General features: G+C 33.5%; 1 protein-coding gene across 1 annotated transcript; it reads right to left on the reverse strand.

Moving 5' to 3' along the window:
- Positions 1 to 1513: 1513 nt before the first annotated feature.
- Positions 1514 to 16449, reverse strand: LOC124366011 (40S ribosomal protein S6-like). The gene is made up of 5 exons (XM_046822202.1): positions 16326 to 16449; positions 10292 to 10496; positions 4612 to 4757; positions 3172 to 3378; positions 1514 to 1756 (listed from the first exon to the last, which is right to left on the reverse strand). The coding sequence occupies exons 1-5, from the start codon at positions 16329 to 16331 to the stop codon at positions 1565 to 1567; spliced, it is 756 nt and encodes a 251-aa protein (XP_046678158.1). The 5' UTR covers positions 16332 to 16449; the 3' UTR covers positions 1514 to 1564.
- Between the last annotated feature and the right edge of the window lie 3697 nt (positions 16450 to 20146).

Here is a 20146-nt window from a genome sequence, read left to right on the forward strand (position 1 = left end):
CACTGATGTTAATAGATAAAGAAGAATCATCCAATGAAACACATACTACTATGCAATTTGAAAAAAGATTCAGATGTTACACACAATCCTAGGAAAAAAGGAGATTGTAACTTACCTGATGGTAGTAAAAAGATGCAAATAACAGTTGACCTCTTTGCTGGTAGTCAAAGAAAAGGGTTACCAGAGATTGTAGGAAGGTGTAGTAAGAGTTTGATCTATATGGACAGACTTGTAAAATCTGGAGCCACTATTCAATTCTACAATCAAGCTTCTAAATCACTGAATCGATCTTTGATTTTGTTGGCAGGAATAAATTATATTAAAAACAAACACTCTGAAACCATATATAAAAATATGGAACATATGCTCAAAACTCATAGTGAAACCAGATCCGTATACATTACAATACATCCTCACTTTGATTTATATCCTGATTATACACTGCACTATAACATAGCCCAGGCGTTAACTATATAAAAAAGCTTGAGGCCAGAATAAAAAATGTCACCCTTCTTGACTTACTGTTTTGAAAGAGAAAATTTCACTGCCCATGGTTTGCACCTTAATTTTAAAGGGAAAAAGAAACTTGCATTTATCATGTAGATTGCCTACAAAAAACAAGTACAATTGAAGGTAACAGAGTAATCCAAATTGTCTTGACCTTCATGTTTTTAAGGGAAATTTACAACCGGCTTAAGATTTGTCCACACAGCCTATAAGGGTTACTGAGACTCACATGGCTAAAGTAATTTGGCATGCTAAGGACAACAAAGGTACAGGATTTGCTAACAGCATTTCTGCGGAGAGCTCCACCACCATTGTCACATGACAACTTGAGTGACTGTGGTTTTTAAGAGAATCTTCAGGAGACCTTCACCCTGGCAGCACCATAGTAAGCATCTGGCAGTTCAAGAATATGATGCAGGTGCTACTGTATTCATTCTCATTAAAAAACAGAATAATTTTGACACACCTAGCCTACATGTTCAAAGAAAGATCTTGCAGTGTGCCATTCATACACTTTCATGCAGGCTGATGAAAGTCAAGAACAACCCCTTGGTACCATCCTTCCTGAGAATATAGGAAAAATTATAATAGCAATGCTATCATACTTATGTACCTCTGTATTTTTGTACAATAAAATAATACTCATATGCCTCTCTAAAAAGACTGAGTCCATATCAACTTCTTCTCCATAATAGCCTCGCTCAAATGCATATTATAACTAATTTACAGCAGAAGAGTTGGATTTATTATTAGAGCTCATAACTTCTCATGTACTTTGGTGCCCTGTTACATTGCACTGACTTTTAAGTTACTGTTGTTTAAAATTTAATTAGATAGTGAATATTTTTATTCACTTAAAAATTAAATAGACATCAATATTAAAACTAACAGGATTATTCTTAAAATCAATCATCAAGGCATTTCTACATTTTTTATCAATATGAAAAGTAACAATAAAAAACATCCTGGGAGGAGAACAGTATTAACTCAATTAAACTACAATATGTACCAATTTTCACATTTTATTCAATAAAACAATGAAATATGGAAATTTTATTTATTTGTGAGGTGCACTAGTAGCAGAAGACTTGGAGTCCCTCATAGACGCTGATCTACGTCTCTTTATTTCCTCCTGGCGGCGTACCTTCGCCTCCTTTTGCCTCTGTGCCAACAACTTGGCGTACTCAGCAGCTTGCTCTTTCCTCTTCAGGCAACGCTGTTTCTTCAGTGCAAGCCTGTGTCTCTTCCGCTGAAAGGGGAAACATATATTATAGTTTATTCATCAGCAGGCCTGCCTAACAATTTGTTATATACAAGTCTGGAAAGTAGATACAATTTTGTTTAGACTCCACTTCAGCATTACCCCCATTGACCTATGTTTATGTACACAATCAGTTCAATACATCTTTACTGATACTCTAAGAGTTACACTTGTGTTTCATATTCCCCGATAACGATTACAATGTTTAAGCACTGTTATACCAATATACCACATGCAACAGATTTTAAAAGGAAATACTATGGATGGAATAGTGGTGTAAATCTTCGGTTTATAGTTCGAAATAAAAGGGTAGGAATCTTAAGTCAAAGAATTCTACTTTATACATGACATTGTTCAATACAATGCTACTTAGTTGGGGTTCATCACATCCGGAACAGTCACATTGACATACATTTGTCTCATTACCACTTGTACACTAGTGAAAGCTATATGTTACGCATTTTGAAAATTATAAGTACTGACTATGTTTAACAGTACAAATTTTCTGGTCTTGCCTCATCCAACTATGAAATATGAGTAAAAAATAACAATACCGCAAAAACATTAATCTTAACAACAAAATTATAAATCTTACGCATTTTAATTGGTCAAAGAGTCGAATCGCTCTAAGAAAAATTGCAACCAATACCATATGGTTTCATATACTACTGAAATTAAAAAGAGGTACTGATTCTGTAAATGGTTGTAAGATGTATGTTCAAAAAGTAGTAGAAATTTTCATTTTTGAACAAAATTTATTTATTCCTTTACATTAATGTTGTTACCTTCAAAATAGTCCCTATTAGATATTTATATGCTAATTTTGCGATGGAAATATAATTAATTTAAACTAGAAATGCAAAACCTGAAATAACTATCCACACTTTTGCTCAACTTCTGGCACGATACATGACTAATTCCACTTTTAAAATATCATTGGCCCCTATCATGTTACATCACAAGTGCGTTAACTAAGAAAACTCTGAACTTTCGACTTTAGAATACCTAGATTAATCAAAAATAGTTCAAGTGTTACTGAAATTGTGGAAGCTGTTCAAAGAAATACATGGAATGTGTTGCACAGAAATTGCGGGCGAAGCACGTAAATAAAATATGTGCAAGTTAAATTCTCAAATTTAATTTTGACAATGACGTTAATCTTTTTTATGATTTCTAAATATTATATGTTCTCAGTTTGCAATATCCACACAGACATTCAGGTAATACATGCAAACATATTTATAATTTCATCATACGAACATACAACAAACAATGAAAGTCTTAGACTGCAAATAGAATTTCGTAGTTTATTTATTCAAAATGTATAATAAATTATTACAGAATTGCAAATATTTAATAAAAGATGGCGTATAAAACAATTAATGAGACAAAAGGTACTGTACCTGGAGGGTAACAGGAGTGATCAGACGCTGGATCTTCGGCGCACGATACCTCTGCTTTGTCTTTCCCTCCTTAAGAGGGAGGGGCCGCTTGATTACAAATTGCCTTACATCATCCTGTTTGGTTAAGTTGAACAGTTTCCTAATCTTAGAAGCACGTTTGGGACCCAATCGACGGGGGATGGTGTTGTCTGTGAGTCCAGGTATTTCCTGTTGACAAAGAATTCTACATCACCACTGTGTAAAATCATTATGGGAACATTTTTCCCAATATTTTTCTAAAAATAGCTGGTACTTACACTACAGAATCAATCACAGTCAATTTAAACCAAAGGTATTCGGATACGTAACAATACGTAAACAAATATTATAATTCTATCACACAATATACTTGTAAAATAGTCACATCCAAACATAAAATATAACCAATGGCAAAGATTATTGGTTCTAAAGTATTTTTATTTTTTACATACAATTATAATCTACCAAGTTTCGGTATGACAATCAACTATTTTTCTGCTACTTTAACCCAAACTAATGGAACACATTGAAGGAGAACAGAATTGCAAGCAAAAAACAATAAAGTAAATCTCTGTGAGCAAATTGCCCCTATCAGTAAAAAAAAACCTACCATCACATGACCGTTAGGTAAAATGTTCACACTAACTTAATGATCGATCAGTACCAAACCGAAGACCGCTGCAAACTGATTTTACCCAACATCAAATAGTGGAAGTTAGGGATGAGGATTACATGGACGCTCCACCCTTACTTTCACCAAACAAAAAAAGACAGAAAAATCTCTCTGTGGTATTTTACTGTGGGAGTGTGTAACAATGTGTTGGAAAGTGTCCATCGCTCTCCAATATTTATTTTTTACTATTGTGCAGTTTTTATAATGTAGACTTATTTTGATTATTAAAAAATAGACCTCTTAATATTTGATTGTAAAATCCCATCCATCAATTCTAGAATCTGAATTTTAGTTGAAGATCCATTAGATTCCAGATTTGACTTCGATACATCACTCAAGAAAACTAAAAGGATAACTTTCTTATGAGAAAGTACTATGGTATAAAAGGAAGGAAATTTACTAGTGAACATTTCTAAGTCTACAAGATTAAAAATAAGAATTTTAAATAGTACATCTATATTTGGTTATAAATTGTTTAAGCGAGAAGGCTCTACTTCAATTATTTATTACAATATGCTGAGATATATATGTTACATCCAGTACAATACGTGTACTTACTATCACTATACTGTCTAGTCAACAATGTACCAAATGTTTACTGAGCAAAGTGCATGGGTAATCACATATGCCCAAATCCATACAGATGGTTATTAATGTACCATTTCCCAGTAGCTGAAAGGCCAAAGCCTTATGCAATTAAGGGAAATGGTGAGGGCAGGGGTAAGCACTAGGTTTTACAGTTAACTTACATTCTCTCCTTTGCGCACAATGACCAGAGCCAGCACGCTGAGGTTGGAATCTACAATACAGCCACGCACAGACTTGCGTTTCCTCTCACCGTCGCGCCGTGGACGATAGCATGAGTGGCCCTTGGACAGCAGAAGCCGAACACGACCTGACATACAATAAAACATGGTAGAAACTAATTCTCATTTGTGATCAAGAAATGTTGGTCTGGGATAAAATAAACTATTGCTTTGTATCACAAATCGACCCATTGCCAAGTAGATACTTGCCAATAAACCTTGTTTGTGAATTAATGTAGCACAAGCCGAACATACACAGGTGTTTGAACATACCTGGATACTGCCTGGAATGGTTGTGCATTTTTGGCACATGGAAATAGATTACAAAGTAAATTATACTGTACAAAACATGCAATTTTAAATAGATTGATTGACAAGGAGTCAACGTAGCTAGAAAGTTAGATTAACAAACCAAGAATCACAACAACATAACCAGCCAGTTAATCCCAACTTCTTTTGTAGTTTTAAACCCTTGATTTTGTTATGGGTTTTAAAAGGTATGCCCTGTTTACTTTCAGGCTGATACCCTTAGACCAACCATCTGACACGTAAAAAGTAGTTACATTAACATTAACATCAACCCACAAGATATAATGTCTGACAAGATGAGATAACGGAATATTTTAATTTGCACTTCCTAGACCATTTAAAGTAGACAGGAAGAGATAGATGTATCACAACTTGACCTATTGCCAAGTAAAGACTTGCCAACAAACCTAAGTTGTGAATTTTTGTAGCACAAACCGAACATACACAGGTGTTTGAACATACCTGCATACTGCCTGGAATGGTTGTGCAGAAACTTTTCACTTATATTTAAATTAATTAATAAAACATTTATAGTCTTAGCTACAAAATATTGTACAAGTACCACCACAGCATTTGTCTCAAAACATCAGATTCTTAATTTGAACAAGTTTACAAAATTTATGCATACTTAATTTGTAATATGAGTATTATTAATAAAATATGTATTACTGTACTTTATATTTGTGTTTTATTTTTGCCAATTACCGATAAAATGAGAATTTTAATTAGTTCACATTTATTTACTTAAAATTACAACATGTTAACTCTTTAAAAGTTCGCGCTGTTTAATTTAACCCATTGCGGATCACTGACGAGCTGGGCTCGTCACGCAGCGGCCGGGTTTAACGATGACGAGCTCAGGTCGCAAAAGCGGTCTGCTTTTAAATTTACCTCCAAATAGTTCTTTTAATGTCTGATAGATCGGGCGATCATCTTCACTTGTCTACTAAGAGTGTTTAACAACGGTCTACGTTTAAAGTTTTCAAAAGTTTTATAAATATCCTACAGATCGCAGTTGTATGTCTAAGTTGAAAAATTATTCATATGAGTTTACTCTCTGCTTTTTAGCACTTCTGATTGGGTGTTTTCTTCAGTTGTTATTATAATACTTTTGAGGTTAGTGACACAGAACTAAACAATGCAGACGTACATGTTGGCGGGTTTAGTCTAGACAATGGCCCGGATGTTGTAATCGCTTCGCCGAGCCGCTTTATTTAGACTATGATTCAGACTCATCCCTGCCATCCCGAACCTTGCTCGCGTGTTATCGTTCCTACATCACGGATACCCCAACAGGCCCATGTTCCATCTGAACGAATACCTTCACAGCTGAATTTTCTAGTATACAATAGCGAGTGATACGATGTGGCGCACCATTGCTTTTCGTGCGACCGCTGACCGTAAATTAATTCGTGCCCGCTGGTGCCCAGTGCGCCAAAACAATACGATCCGCAATGGGTTAACTCTGACGAATTTTGACATACCCAATACATTAGCCGGTTTCTGCTCTGTATACGTTTATGACACCCAAAAGAAACAAGTAATTAAGTTTAAATAATTCTAATTACATACTACAATGAACACAATTGATCCAATCAATCAAAAAGTTCTCAAATTTAATTTAAAAAATTACGTTAATCTTTTATTAACGATTTCTTCATGTTATATGTTCTCAGTGTGTGATTTCCACATAGTTATTCAGGTAATACATGCAAACATAATTATAATTTCATCATACGAACATACAACAATACCAGACTCACTCTGGCCATTGTGAATAGAGGCTTGCAAATGTTTACTAGAATATGCAGTAGTATTAATCATCTGATTACTGTAGACAAAATACACTGCCTGGTAGGTTACAAGAATAAATATAAGTTTTTGGGCCATGAAAAGCTTCTTTAAATTTTTCTCCTTTAAGAGGCAGATGTACTTATCACCAACTGATGCACTTATCCTGTTTAGTTAAAATACAGTTTCAAACATCGTCTAGTCATGCCTATGTGCTATGAACCTAAAACACATGCAGAAACTAATTAAGAAGGTGTTAGGAAGCTTAGAGAGATATTATTACTTCATGCTTTGTATCACAATTTGACCTATTGCCAAGTAGACACTTGCCAATAAACCTTGTTTGTGAATTAATGTAGCACAAACCGAACATACACAGGTGTTTGAACATACCTGCATACTGCCTGGAATGGTTGTGCATGTTTCCATAAGAACTTTCTACGGCACTATATAAGGATCAACCCAAAACTAAGGATAAGCCATAAGAATAGTTTCTGTTCTAGATATTTTTTTTGTAAGTTGAAGAATAATCAGAATTCACACGTAATCAAGTTAAGGCTAATGCTATATTCCATCAAAACTCTTCAGTTTGTTCAGCAGTATGAGTAATTTCTGTCAAGAATTGTCAAAAATGGGACACCACCATCTAAAAAAAAAAAGGTTCGGATTCCTTAAAACTTATACCAAAACGTATTGTTTCCACTGCTATGGACATAATCTGTGATGAAGCTTAACCCTCCAAGTGGTAATTAAATCACTTTAAAGTGCTGAGCTGTTTTGAAACAAACATGGTTTCTTAAAAGCCACTTTTTAGATACAAATATACAATCTTTACAAATAAAGATGATGTGTTATATATAATTCTTTTCAGAAAAACATGCTTTAGGAAATAAAGATAATTCAAAACAATTACTACTTTTCTCTAAAAAAAGTCTTGATGAATAGTAAATTTTTTCTTTTTTTTTTAGATGGTGAGGTTGTAAATGCGTTTTAAAACATGATTATAAATATTTCAAAATATACAAATTTTCAAATTTCATTGTGAACAATAAAAATGTCACTTCAAAGCCTTTTGAACAAAAACAACACACAAAATATAAAAACTAAAAAAATGTTCCGCACACCAAAATTTGCACAATGGACACATTCAAAGTAAACACTTCTCAAACAATATTGGTTTGGATGTATATATAACCTCACAAAAGCTAAATGTCTGTTATAATAATTATGAATAGTAAATCAAATCCTATTATGGTCCTTTTGTTTATATACATACTAGCTGTTACCCACGGCTTCGCACGCAAATCTTAAGAACCGAAGTCCTTATATTACTTAGTAAAAGCAATTATGCGCGATTGGCTGCGGGTAACAGCTAGTTCGTCAATAAATTCGTAGTATTTTATAACAAAAACTCTTCATTTTCAGTAAAATACCAATTACAACCAGATACCCAGTTACCAACGGCTTCGCACACACGATTTCCTACAGAAAAATTGGGACATAGGAGGCATATTTCTTTTGAACGTCGTTATTACCCTTCTGAGATAAATGATAGTCACTGACAGATACTCCAAGCTCATGATCTATTTAAGATTTAAATTTTAAAACAGTCCCAATATGCACATATGAAATAACTGGAATTTTTCTCCAATATTCTATGACTTTTGTATACAATATTGAACTATATTAGACCATCATGGACAGGAGTCAAAAAGTCGGAATTCATTAGCGCACATACAATGTAATAAATGATGGCGCTCAATGTAATTTTGAAACGAAAATAGGCATATTTTAGGTACATATTATTACAGTCTAATGATTATGAGCTTCAGATGTTACGCGAAATTGCGTATGGTTTTTATTTTAAGCTTTGCGCGTGTATCACTTCTGGATCAAATTAGTTATATCTCCGATGCCATGATTGAGCTTGCTTTGTTGTCTCGATCGAGAGAATATGTACACACAGAGTTTTGAGAACCTTACTTCTGTCAAAAAAAAAACAAATAAGGTTGGTTTTATAACATTCTTTAATTTGTAGCCAACGTAAGATAGTAATTTTGATATCTCCATTGCTCTTCTGATCAAGCACAAGCATGGTTTATATTAGATAAATATTGCAGTTAAAGGTGAATTTTTACGTCAAATTTGAATTGTATTATCTGGATAGTAAAGTCTATTGCGTCTAAATTGATTGCAGACACAGTTGAAACAAAATTTGCTGTTTCTCTTAAGCTTACTCTATGCTTTCAAACTATAAGTGTAAATAAATTTAAAATAGTAATTAAATGATATAAACATATATTTCTTTTGTCGCATTATATATGTTAACAAAGAACAGCTGATTAAATTTGAAAAGGCTCTTTCACTTAATAACATATGTTTGCTGCAATGCATTTCTTACGGGTATTTCTGTAACTTTTAGTGACCAGTGGGGCGGAATCCTGAATCGGGAACGGGATAAAAAGTATCCTATGTCCTTCTCCCAGTTCTTAGCTACCTCCCTACCAATTTGCAGCCAAATCGGTTCAGCCGTTCTTGACTTATAAATAGTGTAACTAACACGACTTTTCTTTTATATATATAGATTTACAATTGACTAAAGAAGAGTCAGATTCAGATTGCTGCGCTACCCTCTTTCTTCTGCCTCCACCTACGGGCCTCCTGAAATGCTCTAAGGCACTGTAGCAACTCATAATGAAATAGAAAATACACACACAATAAGCAAGAATCTATCACACAGTGAATATATAACACAAATCTAAACAATACGTTGCGGCCGAACAATAACTAACCTAGACGAAAACTACAACAAAGTACTGTGCGGCGAGAGCGCGGCAACAGCTGACAAAATCAGCTGTTATTTTTCATTCTACTCAAAGGCTTACAAAATAGAGCCAGTGCGTAGAGAAATCTCCTACGTTGTACTAAGAAAATCACGGAATAATTAAATAAACCGTTTTACAGCAATTAAAAAAAAATGAACATATCGCAGTGCGATAGTAGCACTAAAGTGGGTTAAAAATAGTGTAATTGCAGTTTCGAACCACATACACAAGGGCACAATACATATGATCTAGAGTAATAGTGGAATGAGGAGTACCTGAATATTCATATTAAGTATATTACGACCTCTTCAGACTTCATACTACCACAAAAACAGTCACACAAGATAGTGCTTTGAAAAAAAGAAAAAAGACTGGAGGTATTATATACCTATTGTTCATAGGATAAACAATATTTCTAATAACTGGGAATTTTAGCCTGAAAATGCTCTCAAGAACATCAAACCACCCCTTCGAAATGCATTATAATAATAATAATGGGATGTCCTATCCAACCAACACCACCTAATTTTTTAGGAACAAATGATGATAAGATTATTGTGAAATACGTATGCAAGTATCTCAAAATTTGTGTGATAACCCTCTAATCAAGTAAGCTACTACAACCAAGTTGCTGTACATTGACAATTTCACTTAAAAACTATCTAAATAGTGCTATTAGTATTGTAAAAGATATTTACTATTGGTGAGAACACCCTGCTTCATGGGAAATCCTTGTTTGTCATTGCCACCAGATATCCTGACGACATATCCCTTCCATTCATCACCGAGCGGATCAGCCTCTACCTCAGCTCCCATCCTCTTCTCGTAGAACATACGCAGCTTGTGTTCATCAGTGATTTCAAACAGCTTCTGGGTGCCCCCAGGCGGGTAGGAGACGTTGAGCTGAAAACAGAAAACTAATATTATTGAGTAGACACTTATAAGGGCTGTTGGTTACTTGGACTAACTCCAAGTAATATTAAATCTTGGTTCGCTTCCATTATTCAAGACTTGAATAGGCTTTAAAATAGTGTTGTTTACTTTTTTGATAGAGAGGCCCTAATGACTTGAAACTTAGTACACAAGTTTCTCTTGGTCCAAGAATGCTATTAACAAAAGGTCCTAAGGGCAGTCCGTCTGCTTTGTCAGTGGGATAACTCTTTTGTAACGTTATGTCTGGTACATCAATACTCCAATGTATTAGTTTCATAAATATTTTGGTATTGTTAATTACAGAAAGGGCAAGCTACTTAAACATCATATAAAATAACATGTTTAAATTTTTACCCAAGACAAAGAGTAATAATATGAAAGAGAGAATACAATGATTATAACATAATGTTGATAATTCAAGAATGCATTCTTTGTTTGAAGTATGTTATTGATGATGTTAATGTCGAAACCACTAGTATCTGTAATCAGATCCTCTATAATTTTGATATGACCCTGGTCATCAGTATGGGCTTCAATGGTGCCATCCTGAACTTCTGGCTAAAAAAGAAAAACATCCCTCAAGATAGTACCAAAATTCAAGCTCATGTAAGCACTCGTAAAGGTTATCTATAACTTTGGTGCTACTAGTAACATATTAGTGATAACCTAATCTAAACCTAGTTATATCGCAAAATAACAAGTAATAAATGGGGAAAAGTGGCCTCCTTTTCGCTGACTTCACTTCCTTTTGGGAGACAGAAAACAAGAATTGATTAATGTACAATTAATGTGCGTGTACATTATTACGATTAATGTGTAATACATAATGACATGTAATTTTCATAGTGAATCAAATAAAGTCTGTTCTTTCTGATAATTTAGTTTTTTTAGGTCCCAGGATAAAACTCTTCTAAACAAAGTGGCCTCCTTATAATACCAAAGTTTATAGGCCCATCTGCAAGACACAAGTGCCTCTGGCCATCAGTGCAGGCTACGGCAGTACCTTCAGTGCTATCCAGAAGTGATGGCAACAAACAAAAGAAATCCCTCACGATAGTCCCCATCACTTAAATATCAAATTCCAGAGGGTCTGATTACAAATCCCTCCAGCCATTAATACTAGCTAAGAAACACAACTTGAAAAATCAAACAAATATTGTAAATTCATCTTAAACAAAACTTTCTATTTTGCCAGAAAAGTAGTTTCACCTTAAATTTTGTAAAATTCTTTGTGATTTTCATCTCCTAAAACTAAGGTTAATGTTTTGTTCAGGAGAACAATTGCAATTGGTTCTTAAAGTGAATCTAGTTACCAGTGTAGATAAGATAACTTTAAAATACTGTAATGCAAACAAACATACATTAACCTAATAATAAATAATCAAAATAATGTAACCACAACATTCCAAGTGTGTACGTAATATTAAATATTCTACTTATTTTATACTTATAAATAACCTACTTCTCTAATCAGATATAAATATCTTTTCTCTGTTTAGAAATAAATTAACAAAAGGAATTCATGTCTCGTCCACAGTAAAACACTACGATCAATTAAAAAGGAATAAATTAATTTCCTAATATTTTAACTGCTCACGTCAAATAACAGCACAATCAAACATATACAAAAATTTCAAAACTAATTGACAGTATTAGAGTTAACCCATTGCGGATCACTGACGAGCTGGGCTCATCACGCAGCGGCCGGGCCTAACGGCACGATGACGAGCTCAGGTCGCAAAAGCGGTCTGCTTTTAAATTTCCCTCCAAATAGTTCTTTTAATGTCTGATAGATCGGGCGATCGTCTTCACTTGTCTACTAAGAGTGTTTAACAACGGTCTACGTTTAGAGTTTTCAAAAGTGGTACTTTGGGATTATACCGACCACACTAGTATGAAGAACACAAAAATAGAAATTTATAGAAACAAACATGATAGAACGAAAAAAAAACAACTCTTCAATTCAATTACAAAATTACAAACTTACAAGCATTTCCAGGTATTGTGATCGGTATTGTTGTCGCTGTTATCTTATCTTTCTCGAGAATCCTGATTACGGCAGGCCGCGCGGCATCACGTGATTTGCACGGTACATAATTGCCTTTCCATTACAATTCAATTTATATTTCTGATTAGCCCCTCTAGAATTTGATATTTTACTGATAGGTACTATCTCGAGGGATGTTTTTCTTTCATCGACATCAGCGCGGGGCAGCACCGAAGGTGCTGCCAAGGCCCGCGCTGATGGCCGGAGGCACTCGCATTTTGGGTGGCGGAATGTGATCAAGAATAAAAACAAGTTTTTAGTGTTTTTTTAATAAAGAGTTTAGTTTGGTAAATGATTGTTTTTGTTGAATTTTTGTGTTTGGAGAAATGTAGAGGTAAAACACGGAAGTACAACAAAGCGATGCACCAGCTGAACGGGCGGCGAGACTGCAATCACGTTATCTACTAGACGCTCGACTTTGACCTCTGTCTGAGGATGGGGAGGGGTTTGCGATAAGACAATTCCTGTTTTATATTGACGAAATATTGTTCTACGCTAATCTAGTAATCAGTAGAAACGAAATGTGAAATAACGATTCATGTCTGGGTGTGGTCGGTATAATCCCAAGTTTTATAAATATTCTACAGATCGCAGTTGTATGTCTAAGTTGAAAAATCATTCATATGAGTTTACTCTCTGCTTTTTAGCGCTTCTGATTGGGTGTTTTCCTCAGTTGTGTTATTATAATACTTTTGAGGTTAGTGACACAGAACTAAACGACGCAGACGTACATGTTGGCGGGTTTAGTCTAGACGATGGCCCGGATGTTGTAATCGCTTCGCCCGAGCCGCTTTATTTATACTATGATTCAGACATCATCCCTGCTACCCCGGAACCTTGCTCACGTGTTATCGTTCCTACATCACGGATACCCCAGCAGGCACATGTTCCATCTGAACAAATACCTTCACAGCTGAATTTTCTAGTATACAATAGCGAGCGATACGATGTGGCACACCATTGCTGTTCGTGCAGCCGCTGACTGTAAATTAATTCGTGCCCGCGCGCCAAAACAATACGATCCGCAATGGGTTAATGCAACGTGGTAGTTGAGTAAAAGATGCCATGGTTATCCACAAGGCAGTGAAGGTTACTGCATGGGACATCTGGTGCTGTAGTAAAGTGTTCTAACCATAGAACACACAGATAAACACTGAACATTTTACCCTGGTAACATACTAATATTACAACAAGAATAGCTATTCCTAACATGAAAGAGTATTAGGGAACCACATATAATTTATCATTAACAAAAACAAGTACAAAATTATGTAGCATAACTCATCATAATTATTAATCTGGAAAACATAAATTTTCCTACATTTCAATACTTATATGGCCTATTCAAAGTTAAAAGCAATTTTCTTCTCTTTGAAAAAAATTATATTTTATTTATCGACAACACATTCTGTATTGTGAACACCCCTACTGTTATAAATATTTAATTATAAATATGTAGAATTATAAATATAGTTATACATATACTAGGTCTAAACTAAAAATCTTACTTGGTCACTGCCGCTTCTGTAGTGTTAACCCACAAAATTACACTTTATTTTATAAACTTTGTATTTTTTTTTCATATATTTAGTTATATCTATGGTTTTCTAAAAATACATCATATTTCCCATTACTTATAAACCATAAATTTATAAATTTTGATATATTACAAGCTTTCAAACCCATTTTATATTTTACTGAATGAAATTTTTTTGCAAAAGTTTTGAATAATGGTAAAATGTAACTTTTTTACTTTTCAAAAAATAATTTATGGAAATTATTTCATTGGTGCTGTACAGTTTATTTCATTCTGAGTAAGAAAATATGCAAGATAACATGTATTCATTGACAATTGTATTAACAAATTAACAAAACTGTTTTACCAAAGTCTTACTATACACTCAATTTTCAGAATTTATGCGCATCGCTGCTTTTTGTTGTATAGCTTTATGATGCTTTCATAAATGTGTATAATATTTATGTTTTTTCTGAAACCAGATTAAATTTGACACAGAATGGCTATCTCACTTTTAAATATTTCCTCACTATAACTTAATTTGCTAGGTATGGTCCCTCCCAAATTTAAGAAATATTTTTCATAAATTTTATATTTGATTTAAAAGTTTTTAATAAAAAATTTTAGGGTAGGGTACGATAAGCGGACCCAGGTTTTTTATATCGAACAATGTAATCATCGATACCTATATTTACATCTCAAATCCTACACTACCATAAAAGTATCTAGGCTATAGTCCTCAATAACAATCATATGTTTTAAAATAAAATATGAATTTAATGGGTAGGGTAAGATAAGCGGACCCTGGTTTTTTATATCGAAGAATATAGTCATCGATACCTAATATTCGCATCTAAAATCCTAGACTATAAACCGATATAAAAGTACCTATAGTCCTCAATAACAATCATATGTTTTAAAATTAAAATATGAATTTAATATTTACAGTGATAAAACAAATTATTATAACCAAAATTAGGAAAACTGAAGATGACCATATTAATTACTCCTCTCACAGTTACAGTGGTTTCTTTCCCACAAATTTCACATAATGGGTTTTTCGGTACTAGTCCAACATGTTGAAGCCACGAAAAAAGCACGTCGTGTAGTTTTCTAAGATTGACTGCCATTTTTAATAATCAGAATTACTTATGTAAAATTGAAATATTATCCTACGTGTATTATTTTAGAGTGTTTACAGCTGTTGATATAGATTATTTGTTAATAGTTCAAAATAATTAATCGTATCAATTGATTATATCGATGGTTATGATTAAGTAATATCGTTTGCCAATTTTCGATATAAAAAACCGGGTCCGCTTATCGTAGGCTACTTTACCCAATTTAATATTTACAGTGATCATGACAATCATTTTTAATAATATGTTTCTTATAAATACTTGAAATATTACCCCACATGTATTATTTTAAAGTGTTTACAGCTGTTGATGTACATTATTTAATGGTTCAAAATAATTAATCAGTACCGATTGATTATATCGATGGTTATGATTAAGTAGGCCTAATATCGTTTGCGAATTTCGATATAAAAAAACCGGGTCCGCTTATCTTACCCTACCCCAATTTTACAATATAGTGTAATTCTGTTTCATACTAACACAAAAATATATACTTTCATATATCAAAAAAAAAGTAAAAAAAGTTTTCTGTTATTTTTTAATCAATTTTTTTAAACCCTTGCGCGAAGCTCTAAAACAGCCCGACACTACAGGATGAAATGACCGCCAGATCTAGGGTTAAGATGGAGGATAGAAGTAGAGAAAAGTAACAAGAGGTGGGGGAATGTATATTGAATTGACCAATTGGTTCCCAACTAAGATTTGAATATGTGAAATGGGATACCCTCTAGAAGATGAGGGTTACCAAACTGTATTGAAAACAACCAAGTACCATGCTAATATAAAGCAATTTTGGGGATAAATAAGCAGTTGAAGGCTCAAATATCCCAATGGCTTACTTTCAGAATTATGGTTAATTTCTCTCTAGTTTATATTGATTACCGAACAGGCTAATAATGCAATTACTATAAACTATCAATAAGTCAAAAGATAATTAATAGAAATCTTAATATATTGTGTCCCTATAGAACACGTGTAAATTCAACTGCTTGGTTGAATACGATAAGCGGCATTGTGTAAGCTAAATAGGTTTACGAAGGAGTACAGAAATTGCTAATAATTACTAACATAAATAGGATTAGTACTGAAGTACTCACCTTCATTTTCTAATTAGAACAATTGAATCTTTTCTTTAATTTTTCTCACCGACCAAACTACTATAACCCAGAATTACAGTAGCCATCAAAATGGACAAGGAGAATCGTCACTCGAGGAGAGAAGAAGACAAAGAAAACTTCCGGCGGATTTACAAATCACATTTTTTAAATCTATAATAAATATTCAAGATACTGTGCAAAATGTAATCAAAGTATACCCGAGATGAAAGAAACTTCAATTCGAAAAGGCTCAGATAATTTAGTTATATTTTTAGATCCTCAAGAAATGGTCGTAGTATCGAATCGTTACAGATTATTTATTGTACGTAAGGAAAAGTTAGAATATTGTGGTTTTGTTTGACCTTTTCAGTTTGTCAAGGAGAACGCCATGAAAGCATTTAGAAGCAATTTTTAAACTATCGGAACGGAATTGGGTTATTGTCACTCGGATGCTCCTTCTAAACGTCTTAAATATGAGCTTGGACTTCTCCCTCTTTCTACTAGGTTATAGCAATCTGATGCAGTGTTTCTCCTCAGGATGCTCCATGAACACGTTGAATACTCATCTTAAGCTCATTGACTTACGTGCTTACGAATACACTCGATCGCATTTCAAATTTTGGCTATTCATAACCAACCAAATATTTTATGCACGCCCTATTCCTAGTCTAAGCAAACAAAAAATTTTATTGATATTTAACAACATTAAGTAATAATATCAATGTCAATTAAATACTTAACTAAGGATACTACTAATATCTTGCTTTTACAATTAAGTAAAATGAAATTTAAATTAGTATAATCTCGGAGATATTCAAATAATTGAAGATAACATTGTTTACATTTATGAAATGTTAATCTTAAATTTTGAATTTTTTAATTATACAATATTATGTTCCATTAAATTCATCCAGTGTATAGAATGCTCTAGATAACAAACACTTTTTTCAGGTCTCTTTTGAATGATTTTTCATTGGTTTCTGATTCGATTTATTCTGGAGATTTGTTATGAAATGTAACTCCTGCTTAAGACAGAAAGTTTCCAATTAAATTTAGTCTGTGTTGCTAAGGTCTGGGATTTCATTATATCGAGTGATATGATTGTGGTAATCGTTTCCCTCAAATGATACACATTTCAATTTTCAATGCAATATTATTTCTAATATATATAAACAAGGCAAGGTCAGAAGTTCTAATTCTTTAAAAGCAGATTTACATGACTTTCTTAACTGTAGTTTTTGAATGATTTTTATAGAGTATTTTTTAAGACAAGCAGCCTCTGAAATTCATTACAACGCACATGTAATAGACGGCTCCATTAAGTTAAAATATAACGATAAATTAACTTGTATTGTTGCAAAAATGTTGCATTAAAAGAAATTACTCAAAAATAATCACGTCAGGATGAATTAGAAACTGAGCCATCACAGAGCAGCAACAGAATGAAGTAAATGTTATTTATTTATTCTTAGAACAATTTATAGAATAATAATTGGTTTGTACTAAAAATAACTTAAATTTGATGTATGAACTTGGTAATAAATAATTGGCATGATGAATTAATATTAATAATTACATTAATAATTTTTTTATACATTTATGAATCACGGGTAATTCAAATTTAAGCAATAATTTCCTACAATTGCAATAGTTAAGACAGTTTAACTATATAAGAAGTAGTTATTTCTCTCAAGGGGACATGCCATGGCGCCTCTTTCAAGCCACGTTACGAAGCGATTATATCTTGTCAGAAATTATTGAACTAAAATCACCTAACCTTTCAATACTTCAAATATAATTTTTGTTTAATTCAGAGCCTCAAATTCAACAACGAAATATCCGTTATATAAACTGGACATGTACTGATTTACTTTAGATGTAAGTATGTATTTGTTAGTACTTCGTTGACTTATTGTCTTAGTTAAATGTGTGATTAATATAAAATCCATAAATATAAGCATAAATTCATCTATAATCAAACATGGTACTGTTTGTAAAACATATTAACTCATTTATAACCACAACTCAAATGTACAACTAACTGTATTTGTTTGATGCCTGTTCCGGTGGAAGAGTGCACCTCTAGTCTAAACCGGGGCAGGTAAAATAAAATGTCAAATGTTTTCCTCTCCCCCTCACTCTCTCTCCCTCCATCCCTCCCTATATCTCTCTCTCCTCTCTCACATTTTAAATAATCGGCTGCCTCACGTTGAGTCTACCATCAGTACCATCGATAATATTCCAAACAAGAGTTTTGAAAAGTTTAAAAAATATAATTTCTGTATTTGGAAGACCAGATGGCCGATTTCAAACTGTTGAATTTGTTGACAGATTTTGATGTTTCCGAGTGAAATATCTAGCTCTGCGTATGTAGACAATACCTCCACATGTCTGCTTGTCCAGTCGTCGTCGTCGTCCTTAAACTGTACATACGTATAGACATTTGAGGTTATGTTCGGTTTGTTACCTATACCATGATGCTCGCCCGGAACATTCCTAAAACTTGCGTGGAGACTTATTGACGCTGGTCTTGTAGATGAAGCACAAGGTGATGTATGTTACTACAAATATAACGAATTTTGTTAAAAGAGCTTACAGATAAAATAACGATGCAGTATATGAGTTATACACATGTTTGTACATCTAGTCAATATCGGGCACGATGATAATTATATATAAAAATTGCTCATGATAAGGTATGGCTTATCAATGTAAAACGTTTTTAAAAAAGACCACGCAAATAACATTGTTACTTTTAACACTGCTAAATTTAACACCACGGTTACTATAATCAATGGATCTTTGAATCTCGGGGGAATATGGTTACCCTTGGTGTAATAAGACTACCGTAACGATGACCTCCTACGTAGACTAGAGATATGTTCACAGCTCTCTGACTCAGAGATCATTGGTTCAAATCCCGAGGAGGTCCAAGTCCAAGTACGATATGAGCGGACTAATAGTCATACGATGCCAAAACAAGCCAGCATAGCCTTAAGAGACGAGGCTTAAAAGAGAGAAAATACCCTTAACGTGATTTCAGCTAATGCCGTTGCGTTAACCTTCAATAGAAAAGTCAGGCTTTGGTCAAATTTTGCTAAAGCAAATTCTATACTGTAGATGTTCTCAATTGAGATAAATGTGCTTATACGTTTTTAAGCTCAACCCTGGAGCACATCTGGACAGGAGTGCAAACAAAGGACCTCAACCGTTATGTAGATTACCTGAGTTGTGTTTCGAGCCTGTTTTAAACTGAATCTACACTGTACATACCAGAAGATGGGGAATGATTTTGGATTTATGGATCAGTAAACTTGTTATTAATTCATCTTTCCACACCATAAAATCTGATCTTCTATCCTTAAGCGGAAGTTTACCATCTGGCATAGTCGATCTACTTACGAGAAATGGACAATTGAGGAAACTTGCTATCCTTAAAACTGTAGATCAAAAATAATACTTTTTCTCAGTAAATTGAGATAAATTATTTTTCAGAATTTTGCAGATTACTGAAACTGTTTGGAGAGCTTAATTTTATTCTTCCAGAATGCGAATTGAGCTCTTTGAATCTTACGTGTTTTAGTACTTGGCTTTTCATTAAATAAGAAGACAGATGCCTAGAAAATTGCAATACAAGTTATTTATTATATATAACTCAGTCTCTAGCTTTATTCGAAATTAATGTTAATTGAGGAGGAAATAAAAAAATGGCCTCATCTATTAAATAACGTTAGTTCAATTTAATTTTTAATTATTACGGCAACGTCACAATAAAATTGATTCACGAAAGAAATCCTAAGAAGCATAGAAAAATGATTTTA

The sequence above is a fragment of the Homalodisca vitripennis genome, chromosome 7, assembly GCF_021130785.1.
Source record: "Homalodisca vitripennis isolate AUS2020 chromosome 7, UT_GWSS_2.1, whole genome shotgun sequence".
Classification (NCBI taxonomy): Eukaryota; Metazoa; Arthropoda; class Insecta; order Hemiptera; family Cicadellidae; genus Homalodisca; species Homalodisca vitripennis.